Here is an 18,724-nt window from a genome sequence, read left to right on the forward strand (position 1 = left end):
TTGTATAAAAGAGTTTTGTCAGAAATAGAGGAGCCAACTACTTGTTAGTATTTGTGTTACTGTAGTGGTTTAACAAGAGAGATAGACAGTACACATATTTTGAAATGTTTGCAGGAGCCTGTTAAATATTTAGGCTCTGAAAAATTATTATTACTATTATTGCTATTATGACTAATGACCAAAACTGCAAAAAATTAGGCTAAAGTTTTTTTAAAGGACAATTAGAGTGAAGAAACTACGTCTGGCACTCATGTACAGTAAACACGCCCAAGTTTCGTTAATTGCTGGGACCCTCTTTGGTGAGTGAAAGTTGTTGTTGTGCCATGAACTCTTTGTGAACTCCGGGGGGGTCCGGCACTAATGCTCACTTTAAACCCCCTTTTTCATCATTCTTAATATTATTGTGGTGTTTTTCAAGTCACTCTGGAATCTGGACTTAACATGAAGAAATGCTGCTTTTGCGGGGAGGGGCGGCTGTCGGGAGATGAATTCCACATGACAGATGTGTGCGTCTCTTGTACCATTAACCGTCTGGAGTCCTGAACGCAGATAACCCCGCGACACTTATTTATTATAAGGTTTAAAAGATCACATTAGAAAACGTGAAAAAAAAGTTTTGCAGTCATGTTGGAGTTTTTTTTTTATCACCTACATAGACAAACAGTTGCTTGAAAATTATGTTTGAACAATTATGTGAATTCAATTTAAAAGAAAACTCGGTTACATTATAGAATTTGATTCTAAATTGGCTCTAGGACAGCGGTCCCGAACCTTTTGGTTTATGTATGCTGGTTTATCTCCGACAATATTTTCACGGACCGGCGTTTAAGGTGTTGCGGAAAAATACAACAAAATAAAACCAGTACCAAAAAAAGGAAGATTTATTCGTAACACACGGGAAAAGGCCCAGGCAAACAGAGTTAACGATAAAAACCGATTTTAAAAACCCTGAAAAGCATAAATTTCACACCTGAGCCTCAACTCTCGCAACCAGTCCGTGGCCCGGGGGTTGGGGACCGCTGCTCTAGGAGGTAATGTGAGCATGAATGGTGGTCACCCAGCAAATAGACCACTGGCCAATAGTCCAGGGTGTACACCACCTTTTGAGCAAATGCAGATGGATGAGAGATAAATCACATTTCTTTATGATCGCTTGAACATTTAGTTAGAAATGTTATAGGATTAGCTGATTTAGCTTTTCTCAGTTTGTTTGTTCATTACACAAAAATTAAAGAAGTTAAATTAAAGAGCCTTAAGGCAAATAATGACAGGCATGTGTTCTGACATTTGATTAAAGTAGTAGTACTTTTTACTTTTAAGTCTCTTATTGTGGAAAACTAACAGCACATAGATGGTCGTGCAGCCTGCTCTGCCTTGTTTGTGTTTTTATTGGCAGCTGTGCTGATACCAATGCTTTGACATCTAGTTCCACCATCCCGATCTTTCTCTCTCTCCTTCCCTCTGACTCTGCTCACAACATCATCGACCTCTTCCTTCCCTCTCGGTCTCTGGGCAGTTCAGGGTTGTCATGCAGAACAGGAAGCTTGCCAGTGTTTCCTTAGGACATCCTCCGGGTTCACTTTCCCGCTTGATGCAATGCCATCGAGGGGAAACTGTCTTTTCTGTTTTCTTTCTTTCACCTCTCAATATGCTGCGTTGTGTCGTGTGAGTACTCTTGTGCTCGCTTTTTGTCATAAAGTTTCTGGAAATCCACAAATACTGTACCTAAGAATCAGATTTTTGTTGGCAAGCTGTTTTTGTATTCAGAGCCAAAGCTCTAGTGTTGTGCTAATGAGAAACATTGCACTGAGCGCTATTTGGCCAAAAGAAAGCCGAGTTACATTTTTGCAGTCCTCCCGCAGGCTTTATTTTTTTTCCTCTTTGAGCAGATAGACTTTTCAAGATGCAGGCGATGCAGCCAAGGCCCCCCAAGTCACAGTTTCTGCTAAATGTTGTTGTTGGTATTCCAAGAAACTAAGTCCTGTTAGACTTAGTTCTTCTGCTCTCCAAAAGACTTTCTCAACTTTCTGATTTAATTTCATTTCTCACGTATTTCCATCTTCTTTCTCTCCTCCTCTCGCCTTCCCTCCTTGAAGTAAATTTACGCTCGCGTCTCGTGAAATAAATCACACCGTGACTAGCATTAAACGAAGACAAACAAAGCAGAGTGATGCATTTCTTCTCGCAAACACTTGTTTTTTCTCTAAAGCCTCAGAGAGATTGACCGTGGCTCAGGGGGTTGGGAGTACTCTCGTGTTTCCAAAGGCATGTCAATAAATGTTTTCAGCAAATTTCTTTTTGGATTAAACACAGTTTAGCTCATAAAATTTAGTGAGGATTCATTATTTTGCTGTCATAAACTTTAAGTCTTCAAAGTTGAACCAAGAAAACGACTTGACATATTAGACATTACATGTAATAAAAGTAGAATGTACAAAAGCCTGATTTATTTTTTTATGTAATTATAAAAGCCTTCCAAAAGTTCAAATCTTCCAAAAGTTATTCCATCATTTAGTTTTTTAATAACGGCGATGGAAAGAGGCGTTGAAGGTCATAGCTTATGATTCACTTCACTTCAGTGACTCCTCTTGGCGGAGACAGCTCTCATCAGGATGGGAATGATTTATCTTAGAATGAAGGAGACCGCTCAGATTTGATTTGCAGTGACGCTTCCCTCCAAGTGGAAATAGATCCAAGCCCCCCTCCCCTCGTTCCCTTTTCAATTTGTAAACCCATGTCTTCGTCATTACTGTCTACGTTCAGAAGTGGAACTGGTCAAAGCCCGTCTCTGTGGAGCTCAAGTCTGCGCACAGGGTCCTACGCACAAAAACTTGTATGAGACGTAAAACTGATCAGAATGACACAAACATTTTATTTGTTTTTCCCATCTGAGTCCCATTTGGGTTTTTTTTTTTTTTTTTTTTTAATCGTTTTAATCAAATTAGCTGTCAATAAGGTTAGCAGTTGACGAGCACAGATGTTACACCACTGGAAGAAAGAGGTTATCCAGGATGGGTCAGTTTGAGCAAGAGGGGAAGCGGGGTCTGTAGATGATTAAGTTTATGGGTTGTGTATTGGTTCTTTAAAAAAAAAAAAAAAAATTAAAAAAAATGTTAACTCCAAAAAAACTCCCCAAAAATGGGAAAATAACAGCAAACTCCTCCTGTTAATGTTATTTTTCGTGAATACCCATAGTGAGCGATTGAGTAGTGAACTACTTTGATAAATGTTTTCTGAGATCAGCTGGTTTAGACTGGTTCCTTTAAAAAAAAAAAAAAAACATTTTACACTAATATTGCGAGGGCCAGCTGCTACTAATGGACCACAACTTGTTAACATTATGTCACATTGACAAAGTCCTCTATATTATCGGGACCCGTGGGAGACATTCAAAACAAACGTTATTAATTTGACTGACAGAAAATCATGCTGCATTTGAAGGCTTAATCTCTCTTCTCGTGGTCACAAAGAGTTCGTGAAGCGTTAAACTACAAACTGGACTCCATGCACGTTACGGTGCATTTATTCTGTTTGGATTTTAGATTTAGATTAAATGTTTTACTGGAAGATTTCTCGTAAAATATGTGTTGGAACAAAGGCAAAGCATTTAACCAAACAGCAAAGCCGTTAGTCTTTACTAGTACCAGTAAAAGTGTTGGGGCAATGCCACTATAGCTCACCTGGTCGAGCCTGGTGACTGAAGGCCACTCTAAATCATCTCTTGCATGTCATTCCTCCCTCACTTTCTCCCTTTCTTCTTGCACACACTCTGCACTGTCCTCTTGAATAAAAGCTAATATATTTGCAGTAATAATGTAGTCGACTTTCAGCGCATTGTGCGGTCTATCCTGCAAACTGTGATGATTCATCATGACCCATCTTTAGCACAAACCAAAAGCTTCAGAGATCACAAGGAAACAGACTTGGAAGCATGCAGTGAATTCTTCCCTTTCAAGTACCGAAAGGGAAGAATAATGGCATCTGAGCAGACTAAACAAACAGCCCAAGGTAGGTGATTAAAACCTGCCTAAACACTTTTGATGGGAAATAAACTTTAGTTTTACTGTAAAATGTGTAAAACTAGCCAGCATGTAGCAGGAAACCTTATCTTGACAAAGGCTGCCATTTCAGGTGGGGTATTTGCTTTGTTTGGAGCCTGTTCAAGAGGCCTGTGCGTAGAGCTGTCTGTATCAGAGGCCCTCTGTCTTTTTCAGAGCCCCTACAATGTACCCATTACTCAGTACTACTGTTCAGAAACCGTTCCCATGTCTCTTCCAGGCGTGTAATCGAGCTCACATGTGGTGCTGTGAGGTCAAATTGGGTCAAACCTTGAAGGTGGAACATGAGTTATTTCAAGCAAGATGATACTTTAATGCCTGTGTCCAGCGCCGCTGCTCCAGCTTCTAACACGGCTGAATCGCAGTCTGCTCACATTCTTTATTTGCTGACCATAAATTTTAATATGTAATTCAATAATTCACTGGTAGACATGTTTATGCGTTTTGTGCCTGTTTCCTCACAGTGACTGAGGCAGGTTTCGGAGCTGACATTGGGATGGAGAAATTCTTCAACATCAAATGTCGAGCCTCAGGTTTGAGGCCCAGTGTGGTGGTGCTGGTCGCAACCGTTCGAGCGCTAAAGATGCACGGCGGCGGCCCAAATGTAGGTCAACACAGCGCTGTTGTAATAACACAGTATAGCCTAGCCATAAATTCTTCTCTGGTGTGGATCAATTAAAGAACCACTCACTTAAATGTCTCTGAAAATCTAGCGCAGCTTGTGATTGACAAACTCCAATAGTAAAATGCTCTTAATGGTCATGAAAGGCACTGCGATCCTGTGCTGAGCTGTAACTCAATTGAATTTAATGAGCTGACTATCTCATAGGGTTATCTCAGTTTCTTGGTATTCATTAGTCTTCATCCTGTTTGCTGAAATTAATCTTCCAAATTAATAACTGTGTTTATAGACTTGCTAGTGAAAATATTAAGAATTAGAAGGGTTGATTTCTTGTTTATCTCCCATATGGACAAAACCTGTGATGCTGAAGTGTCTAATTTGTTGGTCTGTTTGTACGGTTTTAGGTATCTGCAGGTGCACCGCTTCCCCGAGAGTATACCGATGAGGTAGGAACCATGAAAAATATGCATGAGCAAACATAAATATACACTCACCAAACACTTTGTTAGGTATATGCTTTGCTAGTACTGGGTTGGAACCCGTTTGCCTTCAGAACCGCCTTAATTCTTTGTGGCACAGATTTAACAAATTACTGGAAATATTCCTCAGAGGTTTTGGTCCATGTTGACACGATGGTGCGTTATCCTGCTGGAAGCAGCCACGAGAAGATGGGTACACTGTAGTCTTAAAGAGATAGGCATGGTCGGCAGTAAGAGGTCCGAATTCTGCCAAGAAAATATATCACCACCAGCCTAAACATTTGACACAAGGCACGAGGGATCCATGCTTTTATGTTGTGCCCACCAAATCCTGACGCAGCAGTCTGAATGTGGCAGCAAAATTCGAGGCTCAGACAAGACCAGACAAGGCTTTTTTCCAACTTTCTGTCGTTCGATTTTGGTGACCCTGTGCAATTTTAGCTTACTTTTCCTGTTCTTAGCTGGCACGAGTGGCAACCAGTGTAATTTTCTGCTGCTTTAACTCATCTGCTTCAATGTTTCAACATGTTGTGCATTTTTCTGCGTTTTTTAATTATAACGAGTGGTAATTTGAGTTTATATTACTTTCCTGTTAGTTCGAAGCAGTCTGGCCATTCTCCTCTGACCTCTGATATCAATAAGATATTTTCACCCAGAGAATTGCTGCCTACTGGATATTTTCTCTTTTTCCCAACCAGCAAATCCTGGAGATGGTTGTGTGGGAAAAGTCCCAGTAGATTAGCAGTTTCTGAAATACTCAAACATGCACCCACATCCAAAGTCACTTAAAGTACCTTTCTTTCCCATTCTAATGCTGCCAGCAGCTCGTCTTGACCACATCTACATGCCTAAATGCATTGAGTTACAAGAGAGTTAAAGAAAAAGGCAGTGTGGTAAAATAATGGGGGATGGGAGGTAATTATTGTCCCGTGGCATCACTTGTAATTAGGATAAAATAGTTATCTGTATCTGTCCTTATTGTATTTAGTCTGAAAGTTCAGGATGTTTTCAGGAGAATTAAGGCTATTTACACTCATTAACATAACTCTATTTGGTGATGTGCTTGGTGCTGTGTTTTGAGTAAACTACCATGGCAGTGAAGCATGACCGTGGGTGGTGATCCCACTTCCTCTTCATGCAGCTGTTTTGTGACCTGGCTCCTAATGGGCTTACTGTACACATTAGGGCTACTTACAGAGCAGTGCATCATCTTTGTATTAATGTATACTTGGTCTCTCCTCTGTGTCAAACATGTGTAATATTAACCAGAAAAATCATGGAAGGGAGACGTCATTTGACAGCATTTATAAGATGTTTATGTGATGCAATAAAGGGTCTTGGAGATTGTACTAGAGATGGCACGATACCACTTTTTTATGTCCGATACCGATATCATAAATTTGGATATCTGCCGATACCGATATGAATCCGATATAGTGTTTTTTAATCAACAAAACTGTTTTTTAAATATCTTGCTGCATTTTGTATAAGTTCATACTCAAGTTTAAAACAACAACTACACTAAAGCTATTCTGTTATACCTGTATGAAAAAAAAAAATTTTCATAGTTCAGCAATACTGATCAATCTAATAAACTTAAACCTACACCATCCTCCCTATTCTGGTATTTTAAAGAGTACTTAGCATAAATATTAAGCAACCTAACTAATAGGGTTCCAACTCCCAGCAACAACAAAAATAAATAAATAAAAAATAGGGAACCACCCCTCACGCTCCACCTCATGATGCTTAATCAACGTAATCAACCTTAATTTGATGCAGTGTGAAAAAAAAAAAGCACAGAAATCAATTATTTTTCAAGAAATATTAAATAGATTCAACATCTTTCTTCAACAAAATTGCAGACTGCACAGATGGTACCTTCCCAAAGGAAAAAGTACTATAGCTTACTAGGGTATATATATTAGACTTAATAGTCACTATATACAGTAATTGACTTCTATTCATTTTACATCAAATTAAAACTTTGGGTGTCAGATAATTATTTATTAAAAGCTACACATTTTAAATGAGAATAAGAAAGAAAAGTATGTCTTTGTGCCCCTTTTCCCTGTTCATGCCCTATCGGCCCCCCTGGCTAAACTTTGCTAGATCCGCCCCTGCACAGTTACAGCCGTCAGCTGTAGAAAAAGATCCTCGAGTAGAAAGTAATAATAAATACATTCTAACAATAGCTGATCAAGCTTAAACGTGCTGCTGTTGTTCAGCCGCTGGTTTCCTCTTTCTGGTGCAAAGTGGGCCAAAAGCAAACTAGAGACACGCACTCCCGACAGAAAAGCCGATCAGCTGATCGTTAAGCAGTTTCATGATTGAAGTAGCAGCAGGAGAGGCAGTCGCTCCTTAACGCAGGAATGCTTTACAAACATTCAGAGATGGACTTACACACTTGCTTTACTTCTCTCGGGATAACTTTGTCGGAGATGAAATGCCGGGTTGCTAGCGAAGCTCCAAATGCTATCCAGACCACCGACAGGTCCCGCATGCCACCGCCGCTCTATCACGTGATGCATACTGCTCCGACGTGCTAACGTTCTGAGGTGAGTTACAGCGTGTTGCAAGTTTTGTGAGGTGCTTTCGTGATATTTGATGGATCGGATTACATTTTTTATTTTTCTCCGATATCCGATCCAGTAATTTAGGTCAGTATCGGACCGATACCGATACGTAATATCGGATCGGTCCATCTCTAGATTGTACTGAACCAGTCCACCTCAAGCTTTCAGCTGCATTCCCACTGACATTTAAATCTCCATCTACCTGCATAAATCTGCTGCCAACAACCGTGATTAGAAGCATTTGATGTATTAAGAGAACATTTGCCGTCGGTTTCTACTATGTAGACTTAAGCAAAAGTGGAGTCGGGATTCTTTTGGTGTGTGTGTGTGTGTGTGTGTGTGTGCATGTGTGGCTGTATCTGGCCAAAATCAGTGGTCTCTCAGGCAGGTTCAGCTGAGTAAATAATGAAGCAGTTAATTAAGGTTAACTGTAAAGCCTGTAATAAGAACCAGAAGTACTGAGGAAAGCAGAGCTCAGGAAATGAATTTATGGGACCTGTATGGCCTTACTCTTCTTAGCCTGTGGCTACACACAAATAGTGCTAGATTAGATTACTTTGGTCGCATAGGAGCTTATCGTGAAGCTACTACAGTGTGCACGTAGTAGCATGCGGTTCAATATGAGCTATTGAATTGCTGCACACATCACCGGATCAAGTATAATGATGCAATCACATGCAAAGCACACAAGTGTTAGTAACGAGACATTTTATATCAGCCTGAACAACTTATACAAAATGGTGAATAGGACATTAATGTATTTAAATGAAGCTCCCACTAGAATCACAGATTTCCTGTCATGCCCTTTAAATCATATCTCTGTAAACTGCTTATCAGTTACACAAGAATCTTTAGCATTTTTTCCACTGGTGAGCTGAAGATGCAGGAAAACTTTCTCCATCTCATTTGTTATCTTTTAGGGGTTTTTTGTATTTTTATTTCAGTATTAAGTAAGACAGGAATTTCTTTTTGGCGGGGGCTGAGTGTTTTCATAGAACAAAGATCCACAGGACACAATTAGCATGTAAGATTTCTGCAAACCATTTAAGTACTTATTTCTGACTTATATAGTACTCGGAGTGAGGGATATGGCCTTGAAATTCTATCACGATATAAGTGTAACAGGTTTTTAACCACCTGCTGAAAGCTCTGGTTTTCCACCATGTAGCTGAATCAATAAATTCCATTCTACCATCTTCCTCCCTCATGGAGTGCAACTTGGAAGTGCTCCAACGATGCTTGGTGGAGTATTTTGCTTACATTTAGGTCACAGATGATAGTATCTCCTCCCTCACGCCGTGATTTCACCTTTAACAGGAACCGTTTTCTTGCATAATTTGCAGGTTGTTGGGGAATGTTAAAGTAACTGATGTGCAGCTCTTGGGCATCCCCTGAACTTAAACTCGTGTAGAAAAGATGTGACACAATGTGACATTTTTATATTGCATAATATACCGGTGTAATCGTGGGCGGGATAATATAACACAGCCCTGTGTATTGTTTATTCTGTTAAAGAAGCCAAATGAACACATCCACCTTGTAAGAAACTGTGCAGCGCAGATGTTATGAAGCTACAGGACGTGTAGCTCGTCTATTACATTTATAATATGTTTTGGTTCAAGATGTGGCACATTTTATGGGTTAGATGTGTTTTGTTTTTTAATAACAGTTTGTTACCTCTGCTCTCTTTCCTCTTTCTCTTCCACCTCTAGAACCTGAGCCTGGTTGCTGGCGGCTGCCGTAGCAATCTCAGGAAGCAGATCCAGATTGCACATCTGTTTGGGGTACCGGTCGTGGTTGCTGTTAATGTCTTCAAGTAAGTTGTATATTACGGCTATATTTTTTTTTTTAAAATAGCTACTAATTGTGATTAATTTGTATTTTATATAAACGCCAGCTTCGCGCTGCTAATGGTGCTTTTTTCCTCGGATCTTTTAGGACAGACACCCAGGCAGAGATCGACCTTGTATGTCAGATAGCGAAAGAGTGTGGCGCATCCGACGCTTTGCCGTGCAACCACTGGGCGCAGGGTGGAAGAGGCTGCTCGGAGCTCGCCCAGGCTGTGAAGGAGGCTGCCAGCAAACCCAGCGACTACCAGTTTCTCTACAACACAGAGGTGAGTGCAGATAATGTAGTGGAAATTTTATTTAGTTATTGCTCTACGATAGGCGGTATCCCTGTTCCTTCTGTTTCAGTGTTGGATAAGTAGTAAATTATGTTGATTTTGGGAGCTAGAGTAGGTTGAAGTAAAAAAACATCAGCTGGTTTGAGTTAGCGAGTCTAGGAGGTTGTGACTTAAATTAACTGACCTTGTTATGCTGTTTGTGTCTTTGTGCATGGCTCCATTAGCAGTAAGCATGTGCCTGCATGCAAGCGCTCTCAACAACAGGATTTATTGGATATTAAATTAATAAATCAAACCTTAACTGCTGTATAATAAGGTGTTCAATCTTTTGATTATTCCATGTGCTAGACGAGTTAGAGGGAAGGTCAGACAGAAAACCTCAGGCTTGGATGTTTGCCAGAAGAGAAGGTAGTGTGAGAATATCCCATACCTGCTAAAGTTCCAAGTTAGCAGCTCGGATGGATGATACAGAAGAACTGCACCTCGATACACCTGGCAGGTGATGGTGTCTCATAGCGAAGATGCTGAAATTCTGAATATATTAGTGATGAGATATTCTGCGACAAGCTGCAGTTTAGGAGATGAAGAAAGAAGTCAAAGATGTGTTTATAAATGGTTTTTATATGTTTCTCATTAATAAGCTGTTGATGCCATAGTGCTCAAATCCGCTGTTATTACATGTTTTTGACCAAAAAGGAAAAACAAAGGTTTGTAGTGTCAAGTGAGAATCAGATATAACGTTCTTTTTTTAATCTAATGACACCTGAATGTGTCGGCTTTGTTTACAAACCACACCTCGGGCAGTTTTGCATTAGAAATTAGGCCATCAGTCTTCCAGGTCAGAAGTAATATTTGTGCATCCCTTTCAGTTTGTCAGAAGTCTTTTGTCACATTAAAAGAAAGTAGAATTGCAAATACATGAGTCCATCATTGATTGTTGTCTAAATACCCCTGAAATGGAGACAGGCTTGATCAAGATCTAAAAGCAAATGACATTGTGTACTTGGCTTCAGTCAAATGGGCAGAAAATCCGAATAAAGTCACTTTAACAGAGGAATAAAGGCAGCTTTCTTAGCTATCACATGTCTGATAAGAGCTCAAAGTTTAAATATTTCATTCATTTTGCTGAACTGTGTTTGATTCTGATGTCACGCTGATATGTGTTCACTTCACCAAATCTAATTTCCTCACTTCCCTTTGAGTGTAGAGCTGTTGTGTGTTCACCTGCATTTGATGCGCTGTCCTTCCGATAGATGTCGATCGTGGAGAAGATCAGAACAATAGCCCAGAGAGTGTACGGGGCCGATGACATCGAGCTGTCTCCAGAGGCCAAGACCAAGACAGATTATTACCATCAACAAGTGAGCTCACTGCCGCTGCAGTAACTGACTCATCTCATTTCTCTTTCCTCTGTGACAAGGTCACACAATGACTATTTCTCTTTTGCCTTTTACAAGGGTTATGGTTCATTGCCCATCTGCATGGCCAAGACCCATCTGTCCCTGTCCCACATGCCCGACAAGAAGGGGGCACCCACTGGATTTGTTTTGCCAATCAGAGATGTCCGTGCCAGCATTGGAGCTGGCTTCATCTACCCATTAGTGGGAACGGTACGTGGTCTGCAGCAGGTTAACGTTGACGTCTTGGTCCATGCCTCATAGCGTGAAGTCACAGAGCTTTTTGAAAGTGATTGGCTTCACAATACTGCACAGAGGTGATAAGAAAGTGCATTTGGTGTCACTTACAGAGAAAACTTGGACCAGCTTTATGTAGGCTGTAAAGCAGACGTCTGCACAGAAATCACACCACAAGTGTTTTCTTGTTTCTCGTGCCTACACGTTTGCCTGTGCAGCTGCTTCTTTCTTGAAGAATGTTCAATTTAATTTTGTTAACATGACACCGTTCCTTAACCTTGCCAAAGCTTAATATCTCCATTCTCCAACCCTTGAAGCTCATTCTGATCTTCAAGGGTTCGGTGGGTGTGTAGGATTATTGTTCCTTGAATGTGCTAATTCATCTGTCAATGTTAATTCCTTCCTCCCTCGAGTTCGTCCCCGGAGAGTGTGTGTGATTTTGGTCCTCTCTGTTGCTTTCCCTGAGCCATGTAGTCCTACTTAGAGCAAACAAGGCTGGCTGGAGCCTTTTGCTTGATGATGGGCTGGGCAGGCAGGAAGGAAGCGGCTTCCTGAGTGCTTTGGCTCCCGCTGTTTCACCAGTGTGCCCTCAGGGCCTGGCTTTGAAAGGCTGGGCCAGAGGTGTGAGACGCTGGCCATGCTTGGAAAGGCATCTTGTAGGGTTGTGGCATCTCTCCACTTTCCACAACCTGCCTTTGATGTGCTGCTGCCTATGGAGCCACTGGCACACTGACATCTCTTGAACTATGACTTCTAACCCAAAGGAAGTTCTTTGTTTGTCCTCTGAACTCGTTGGCTTAGCTTCTGCTTGACACACTGACCCAAGACTGAAACTTTTAATAGTTTAAAGATTACACCATTTCTAATCGCTGCATGATTTTCATGTTAGCACCTGTTGCTCTGGCACAGTTAAAATTGTGCTATTTTGTTTAAAATGGCTTTATTAAGAAAAAAGTCAAGAAACCTCCATGAGATAATTTCTTCGATAGAACTGTCAGGGGACTTCCGATGCCTTAGCTCTGATTACAGCTAAGAACTCAATTCTCCCTTCACGGAAAGAGGTGAAAAGCTCTCAGTCAAGATAATAAGAAGGAGGATGGCGGGGTTTTAGATCGATGGGTAGGTTAGGGGTCTGCAGGGTGAAGAGTCAGGAAGGCACTGATGTGATTCTCCAGATATGTATGGGAGGAGTTGCAAGCGGAACAATAGATGTCTTTGGAATTCATATCCCGTTAGAATTGCTTTCACTGAATCATTACACCCTAAACCAGTCAGGTTTATAGAAACGCCCTCCTTGGCTGAATATTCTCTGGTTAAACTTTAAAGATGGTTGATGATTAAAGATTTCTTATCAATTCTAAGAAAGGCAACAGATATAGCAGTTAGCCCTAAAGCTGCAGCATGCAATACGAGTCGATCTCCTGCAGTGCCCCCTTTTCTCTTCTAAGCCCCACCCATAAGCAGTAGTTGTAGTGGTCTACGCATTCACCTAACAAGCAAAAGATCCCCAGGTTGATGCTGGAAGGAGCCACAAATCCTATTGAGGTTTGGTCAGCAAAGGCATCTGGCATTTAAAGAAAATATCTGCCAACCCAAATACGTGGAGCCTCTTGCTGCAGCAACCCCATGTGAATAACGTATCAACCGAAAGCAGCTTCTTAGATACACACTAGGATGTTCCTGGTGACTAATTTACTAGTTGTTTAAACAGGAAGAAGAAAAGACCAGACTACTTTAAAAGATGGAGAACATCCAGAACTGACCACAGTCAGGCTTAAACATTCAGGGTGGGGGCAGGCTTCTGTCCAGGCTGGATTCTTGGATAGTGGACGGTGGAATTGCAGCATCTAGCATTCAGCTGACTTGTCGCCCACATCCCTACTACACGTGCTTCATACATGCTGCACCTGTGAATCGAACCCTGTTTTCCCAGGTTAAAGTCTTCTGTTTAATCACACCACACCATCTTACTTCCGATCTGGAATTTTTTGCTCTTCTTGCTACTTCATAGAACTTACCTGAACTCGCCTGACAAAACCTGTGATTGGCTCCAATCTTAGTGTAGAGTTTCTATTTTAAAAAGCCCAGTAATGGCACAGGATTCCCTGTGTGCTGAAAGATTATTATGGATTTTCTTGTCCAGTGATGGCAAAAAACAGCTGTCTGTTTCAGTTTTCATTAATTTTGGATAACTCTGTTATCTTAATGACCTGCCGGCCAACTGGTCCAGTAAATGTATTTATCTGGTAATTGACCTGTGCCTCAACTGCAGCTTTACTAAAGTTAAATTAGACACGAGGCAGAGATTGATCAAGTTGCACAGCGTCATTAAACGCATTATTCAGTTCTTCATCATCAAGGCAGCAAACATACATGAACAGATGCGTCTATGGTAGTATACATGTAGCATTAGAATGAATACACCATACACACCACAAATAAGCAGTAAATGTACAAAGGTTCACAAACAATGGAACACCTTTGGCAAAACGAAGGACAATTTACAAGCTTGGCTTTATTTATCTATGCAAGCACGCAGCCTGAAGTACATCACAGAAGAAGATTCAAAATTAAAGATTAAAAGTTTAAAAAGTTTGGCATGAAAAAATAAAAACCTGTAAGTACACACACATTTACAAAAAACCTGTACAGGATTTGTCATTCATTGACAATCAGTGATACTGTTTTTTTAGCCCCAAACAGGATGCACCGTAGTCCGTAAAAAACGTAAGAAGTCCAAAGTGCACGGTTCAGAGTTCAGACTAGATCTAAAACTAGGGCTGTTCGATATAACGATAGATATCGGATGACGATATAAAAACGTCTATCGTTTCATTTTACACTATTGTTTGTTTTGTGGTGTTGCAAAATAAACTGTTTACAGCAATATTTTTTCATTGTTTTGATGGTCACTGTAGTGGCTATATTAATTTCTTCAAGTTCTCTCTTTCTCCTTTATTTAATATAACTAAACTACAGACGGACAAGCCCCTGTTTTTATGCGTTGTCGTTAGCAACAACGACGGTAACACCATCGCGTGTCCGCTTGTTTATGTTCCACATAAACCTTTCACAATAAAGCTCAAGATCCTGTTGAGACTTTTCAAAATAAACTGAATCACGTGAAAGAGCAGATTATTTACGGATGAGAAGTAAAAAAAAATAAAAAAAATAAAAAAAAGAGCCGCCAGGTGCTAAAAAATAAACCTTAGACTTAGACTAGATGTATAGTTTCATGCATCGGTTAAAACACTCGACTCCAGGTACATGATGCGCAGCTGGAAACACTTCCCGCAAGTCGAGCTGCCCGAGATTCACAGAATTTACAGAAAATGTTACATTTTTGTGATTTATATCGTTATCGGGACGATAGAATTCTTATATCGGGATATGAGATTTTGGTCATATCACACAGCCCTATCTAAAACTTGTTAAATCTCATCTGTTCTTCACATTTTATCCATTGATTTCTATCAGACACAGATGAACCATAAATCTTAAAATGAAAACAGCTTTAATAAAAACCCCATTACTCAATAACCAAATAAACTGTGGAGAATCTGTGTGACTTTTAAAGATTTACTGTTATGGACTTCACTTATTTAATTTTAAATTGACACAAGTGTTTTTTGGTCTTTTAGATTTCATAATCTTCTCAGTACTTTTTCAAACTCTGCTGCTTGTTGACCGAGACACTTCTCCAAAACCAGTGGGGGGTAAAAAACCAGCTACATTGTCTCCTCCAGGGCTTTCCCCAACAAAGGCACATTGTGTTTGGGCATAATGAAGGGACTTATTTGCCTGAATGGGCTTTCCAACTTTAGCCACGGAGTGTTATGTGTTTTTGCGAGTGCCAACTTGTTCTCAGGCTTGAGAGGAGGACTGGCAGAACAGCACATCTTTTGTTGCTTTCATCACTTTGAAAGGTTTTCATACACTTTTTATTACCTTTTTATATTTAAATGTGCTGCCCAATATTTCATTCAAGGACGAGAAAAGTGAAAGGACCTTTTACTTGTGAATCGGAACTGATATTTTTAAATAAGGTTTGATTTGCCTCCTCCTGTGAGCTGACATTTTGTAGTCTTTCATTCAAGTAAATAAAGTGAAACTGGGATTTTGTTGCAGAACAAGGGGATGAATTTATTCCTTGCAGCTTTGCTTTCTATTACAGGAATGGAAAACATTTGCATTTGTACACAGAAGTCATCACAAAAGCAGTCTAGAGTTGTAGGGACAGAGTTTTCCCCCGTAACGATTTCTAATCACATGTCATATGTCTGTTTTTTCTGAATGGAAGCCCTTAATCGGATGCTTCTGTTCATTATTTATCAGCTGATTGTTATGACATGAGGAGCATGCACGCTAGCTAGGGCAGGAAAAATAATTTAATATTTGAATATGGAACAAAACGATTTTCCAAAACATGGCTTCTTGTTCTGGTTAATGCAGAGATCCATGGCTAAAGTGAGATTCATCAATGATAAGCCTTATAATTAGTGTATTTAATGTAGGCACACACATTTCTATAACGTTTAGAGGGTGGTGGAGTAAATCCTACAGGTGGACAAGTTAAAATGAGATTTTATCGGGCTGGGGGTTTCCACTAAAAGGTTAATTTTAGTACCAAAAATATCAAATTACATCAAGAACAGCTTCCTATTAAATCCAAATGGATCTGATTTTTAAAGCCTACTGTATTTTTTTGGACCACAAGGCACTGGATTATAAGGCGCACTGTCGACAAACGGGTCTGTTTTCATACATAAGGCGAACCGGATTATAAGGCGCATTAAGCGAAACAAAACAGACAGATAAGTTAAAATTTGCTCAACTCATTCTTCTTGTTTCCTCCACTTCTGTAACATTAATTCATTAATTTTGAATTCTCTCTATTCCCATGTTGTTGCAGTATATTAATGACTAACCTCATATTGTGGATGGATTATCTCAGTTGTTCTCCTGACTGAAGTTTGGTCCGTTTACAGCATCCTGCCATGCGAACCCTCACGTGAACTTTTATCAGTGGAAAAAAGTTAGAGTTCATCCTCCAGCTTCACTGTGTTTATGTTATGCTAACATAGCGGTGTTGCTAGCAATCACATAGTACATCATTATATACCAGCTAGTCCAATTTCAGTAACCCTATAAAAGTCACTGCTGTTTAGTTTTCTGTCTTCATTTACGTTGGAAGTGATAGCAGAGCTGTACGTTTTAATTTTTTCAGAAATCTCTCAGTCAGAACATGCTATATCATGTTTTAGGTGGAAACTAGCGAGCTAACTTCCTGCTAACGGCTAACTCCGTTAAATTTAATAAATTCTGTTTTCGTGGATGCCTGGATGTTAAACTTAATTGTTGCACCTGGTAAAGCAGCAATGCTGATCATTTTATCAAAGTTGAAAGAATTTTGACAGTTTTTAACTTTCGGTGATGCTGCAGTGTAAGTTTGAGTTTGGGACCTGAAGAAGACTGAGTTTTGGACCCAGATTACTCAGCGAGGCTCCTGACTACAGTAGCCATAATGCTCCAAAAATCCATCAAGCGGTGCGGCTTCGTAGCTTACGAAGTCGTACTAAAACATTTTTGACAGATGTTTGAGCGCCGTGTCGCACATAAAATTAGTTCGAGGTCAGTAAGCACAACCAGAATTCATACATAAGGGGCACCAGATTATAAGGGGAACTGACGATTTTTGAGAAAATTAAAGGATTTTAAGTGCACCTCATAGTGCGGAAATATGGTAATTTCAGTATCAGATGTGCAATCGATGCCTCAAGGTACATATTGGACATCACAAATGTTTGTTCTGTTTTTCATACCTGATAAAAAATATTAATTAAATGTGTGTGCAGAATACTTACCGAATTCAATTCAGTTAAATTAAAAAATTTTATACAGTTCAAAATCACAACAACAGTCGCCTCAAAGCGCTTTATATTGTAAGGTAGACGCTACAATAATGCATACAGAGAAAAACGAAGTAATCATAAGACCCCCTTATGAGCAAGCACTTTGGCGACAGTGGGAAGGAAAAACTCCCTTTTAACAGGAAGAAACCTCCAGCAGAACCAGGCTCAGGGAGGGGCCTGGCCATCTGCTGCGACTGGTTGGGGTGAGAGAAGGAAGACTGGATAAAGACATGCTGTGGAAGAGAGACAGAGATTAATACCAGATATGATTCAATGCAGAGAGGTCTATTAACACATAGTGAGTGAACACTGTCTCTGTTTCAGCTCAGCCGTTCAGTATGATTTGATCAGTCTCTCATGTCATTGTGGAGAATTTTGGCCAACTCTTCTTTACAACATTGCTTCAGTTGATTGAGGTTTGCAGATATCTGTCATGCACAGCTCTCCTGAGGTTCTGTCACATTGTTTCAGTCAGGTTGAGCTCTGGACTTTGTCTGGGTCACTGCAGCACCTTTTCTTTGTCAGCCCTTCTGTTGTAGACTTGCTGCTGTTCTTGGGATCATTGTCCTGCTGCATGACCCAGTTTGACCCAAATGTGAGGGCTGCCTCACATTTGACCCTACAATACTTCTCTATACAGAGGAGTTAAAGGCTGAATCAGTGAGTGCAAGCCGTCTATGTTCTGTGGCTGCAAAAAAAGTGCACATTTATCCAATCATTAAGTATTAAGTATTTCAAAATGTTTTCTTATGATTGTAAGGACAGATGTTTCACATATGTCACACTACCTGCATTCCCTTTAGATTTAGGCTTCTTAGTGTGTCCTATTAGATTTTAACATTTTTATATTTTTATGTTATATTAATGTTATTACAAGTTATTTTCATGTTTTGGCTGCTATAACACAATAATTCCAATCTTTTGGGATAAATAAAGTATTTGTTATCTATTATGTTTGTTCACAGAGAGAAACATTCCTTCTTTAGCCAATTAACTCTACTCATCAGTCTACATAGTTATAATCAAAACATCCAACAATAACCCAAATTATTATTATTTTTTTTAGGGGGAGGGGGGATTTCCAGAACTATTATCCAAATTGGTGAGGAATGTAGGCAAGGAATGTAGACAGAAAAATATTTTTTTGATATCGCATGATGATTTTTGCGGAGCTTTTCCTTTATTAGATTAGATATTGGTAGCGCTAGAAGCAAAGCAAAGGAGGTGGTATAAACAGAAAGGCATGAAGTGACTGGAGCAGTAAATGCTGCAGTTAAAGTGAAAGTCCCCCCGCACTCCACCCCTGAAAAATATTTAA

The 18,724-nt window shown here is 40.0% G+C and overlaps 1 protein-coding gene across 2 annotated transcripts in view; it reads left to right on the forward strand.

The window, feature by feature from the left end:
* The window catches only part of mthfd1l (methylenetetrahydrofolate dehydrogenase (NADP+ dependent) 1 like), a 44,563-nt gene that overhangs the window by 22,192 nt on the left and 3,647 nt on the right, over window positions 1-18,724 (forward strand). For both annotated transcript variants that reach the window (XM_086264204.1, XM_086264205.1), the window contains 6 exons: window positions 4,523-4,662; window positions 5,085-5,126; window positions 9,448-9,551; window positions 9,674-9,851; window positions 11,114-11,221; window positions 11,318-11,470. In XM_086264204.1, coding sequence (XP_086120330.1) covers window positions 4,523-4,662; window positions 5,085-5,126; window positions 9,448-9,551; window positions 9,674-9,851; window positions 11,114-11,221; window positions 11,318-11,470 — 725 coding nt within the window. The remainder of the gene's footprint in view (window positions 1-4,522; window positions 4,663-5,084; window positions 5,127-9,447; window positions 9,552-9,673; window positions 9,852-11,113; window positions 11,222-11,317; window positions 11,471-18,724) is intronic.

This window comes from Aulonocara sp. 'chitande type north' Nkhata Bay, linkage group LG15 (assembly GCF_057382095.1).
Source record: "Aulonocara sp. 'chitande type north' Nkhata Bay isolate Kocher_YH1m ecotype deep benthic linkage group LG15, A_spYH_male_GT1.1, whole genome shotgun sequence".
NCBI classification, from domain to species: Eukaryota; Metazoa; Chordata; class Actinopteri; order Cichliformes; family Cichlidae; genus Aulonocara; species Aulonocara sp. 'chitande type north' Nkhata Bay.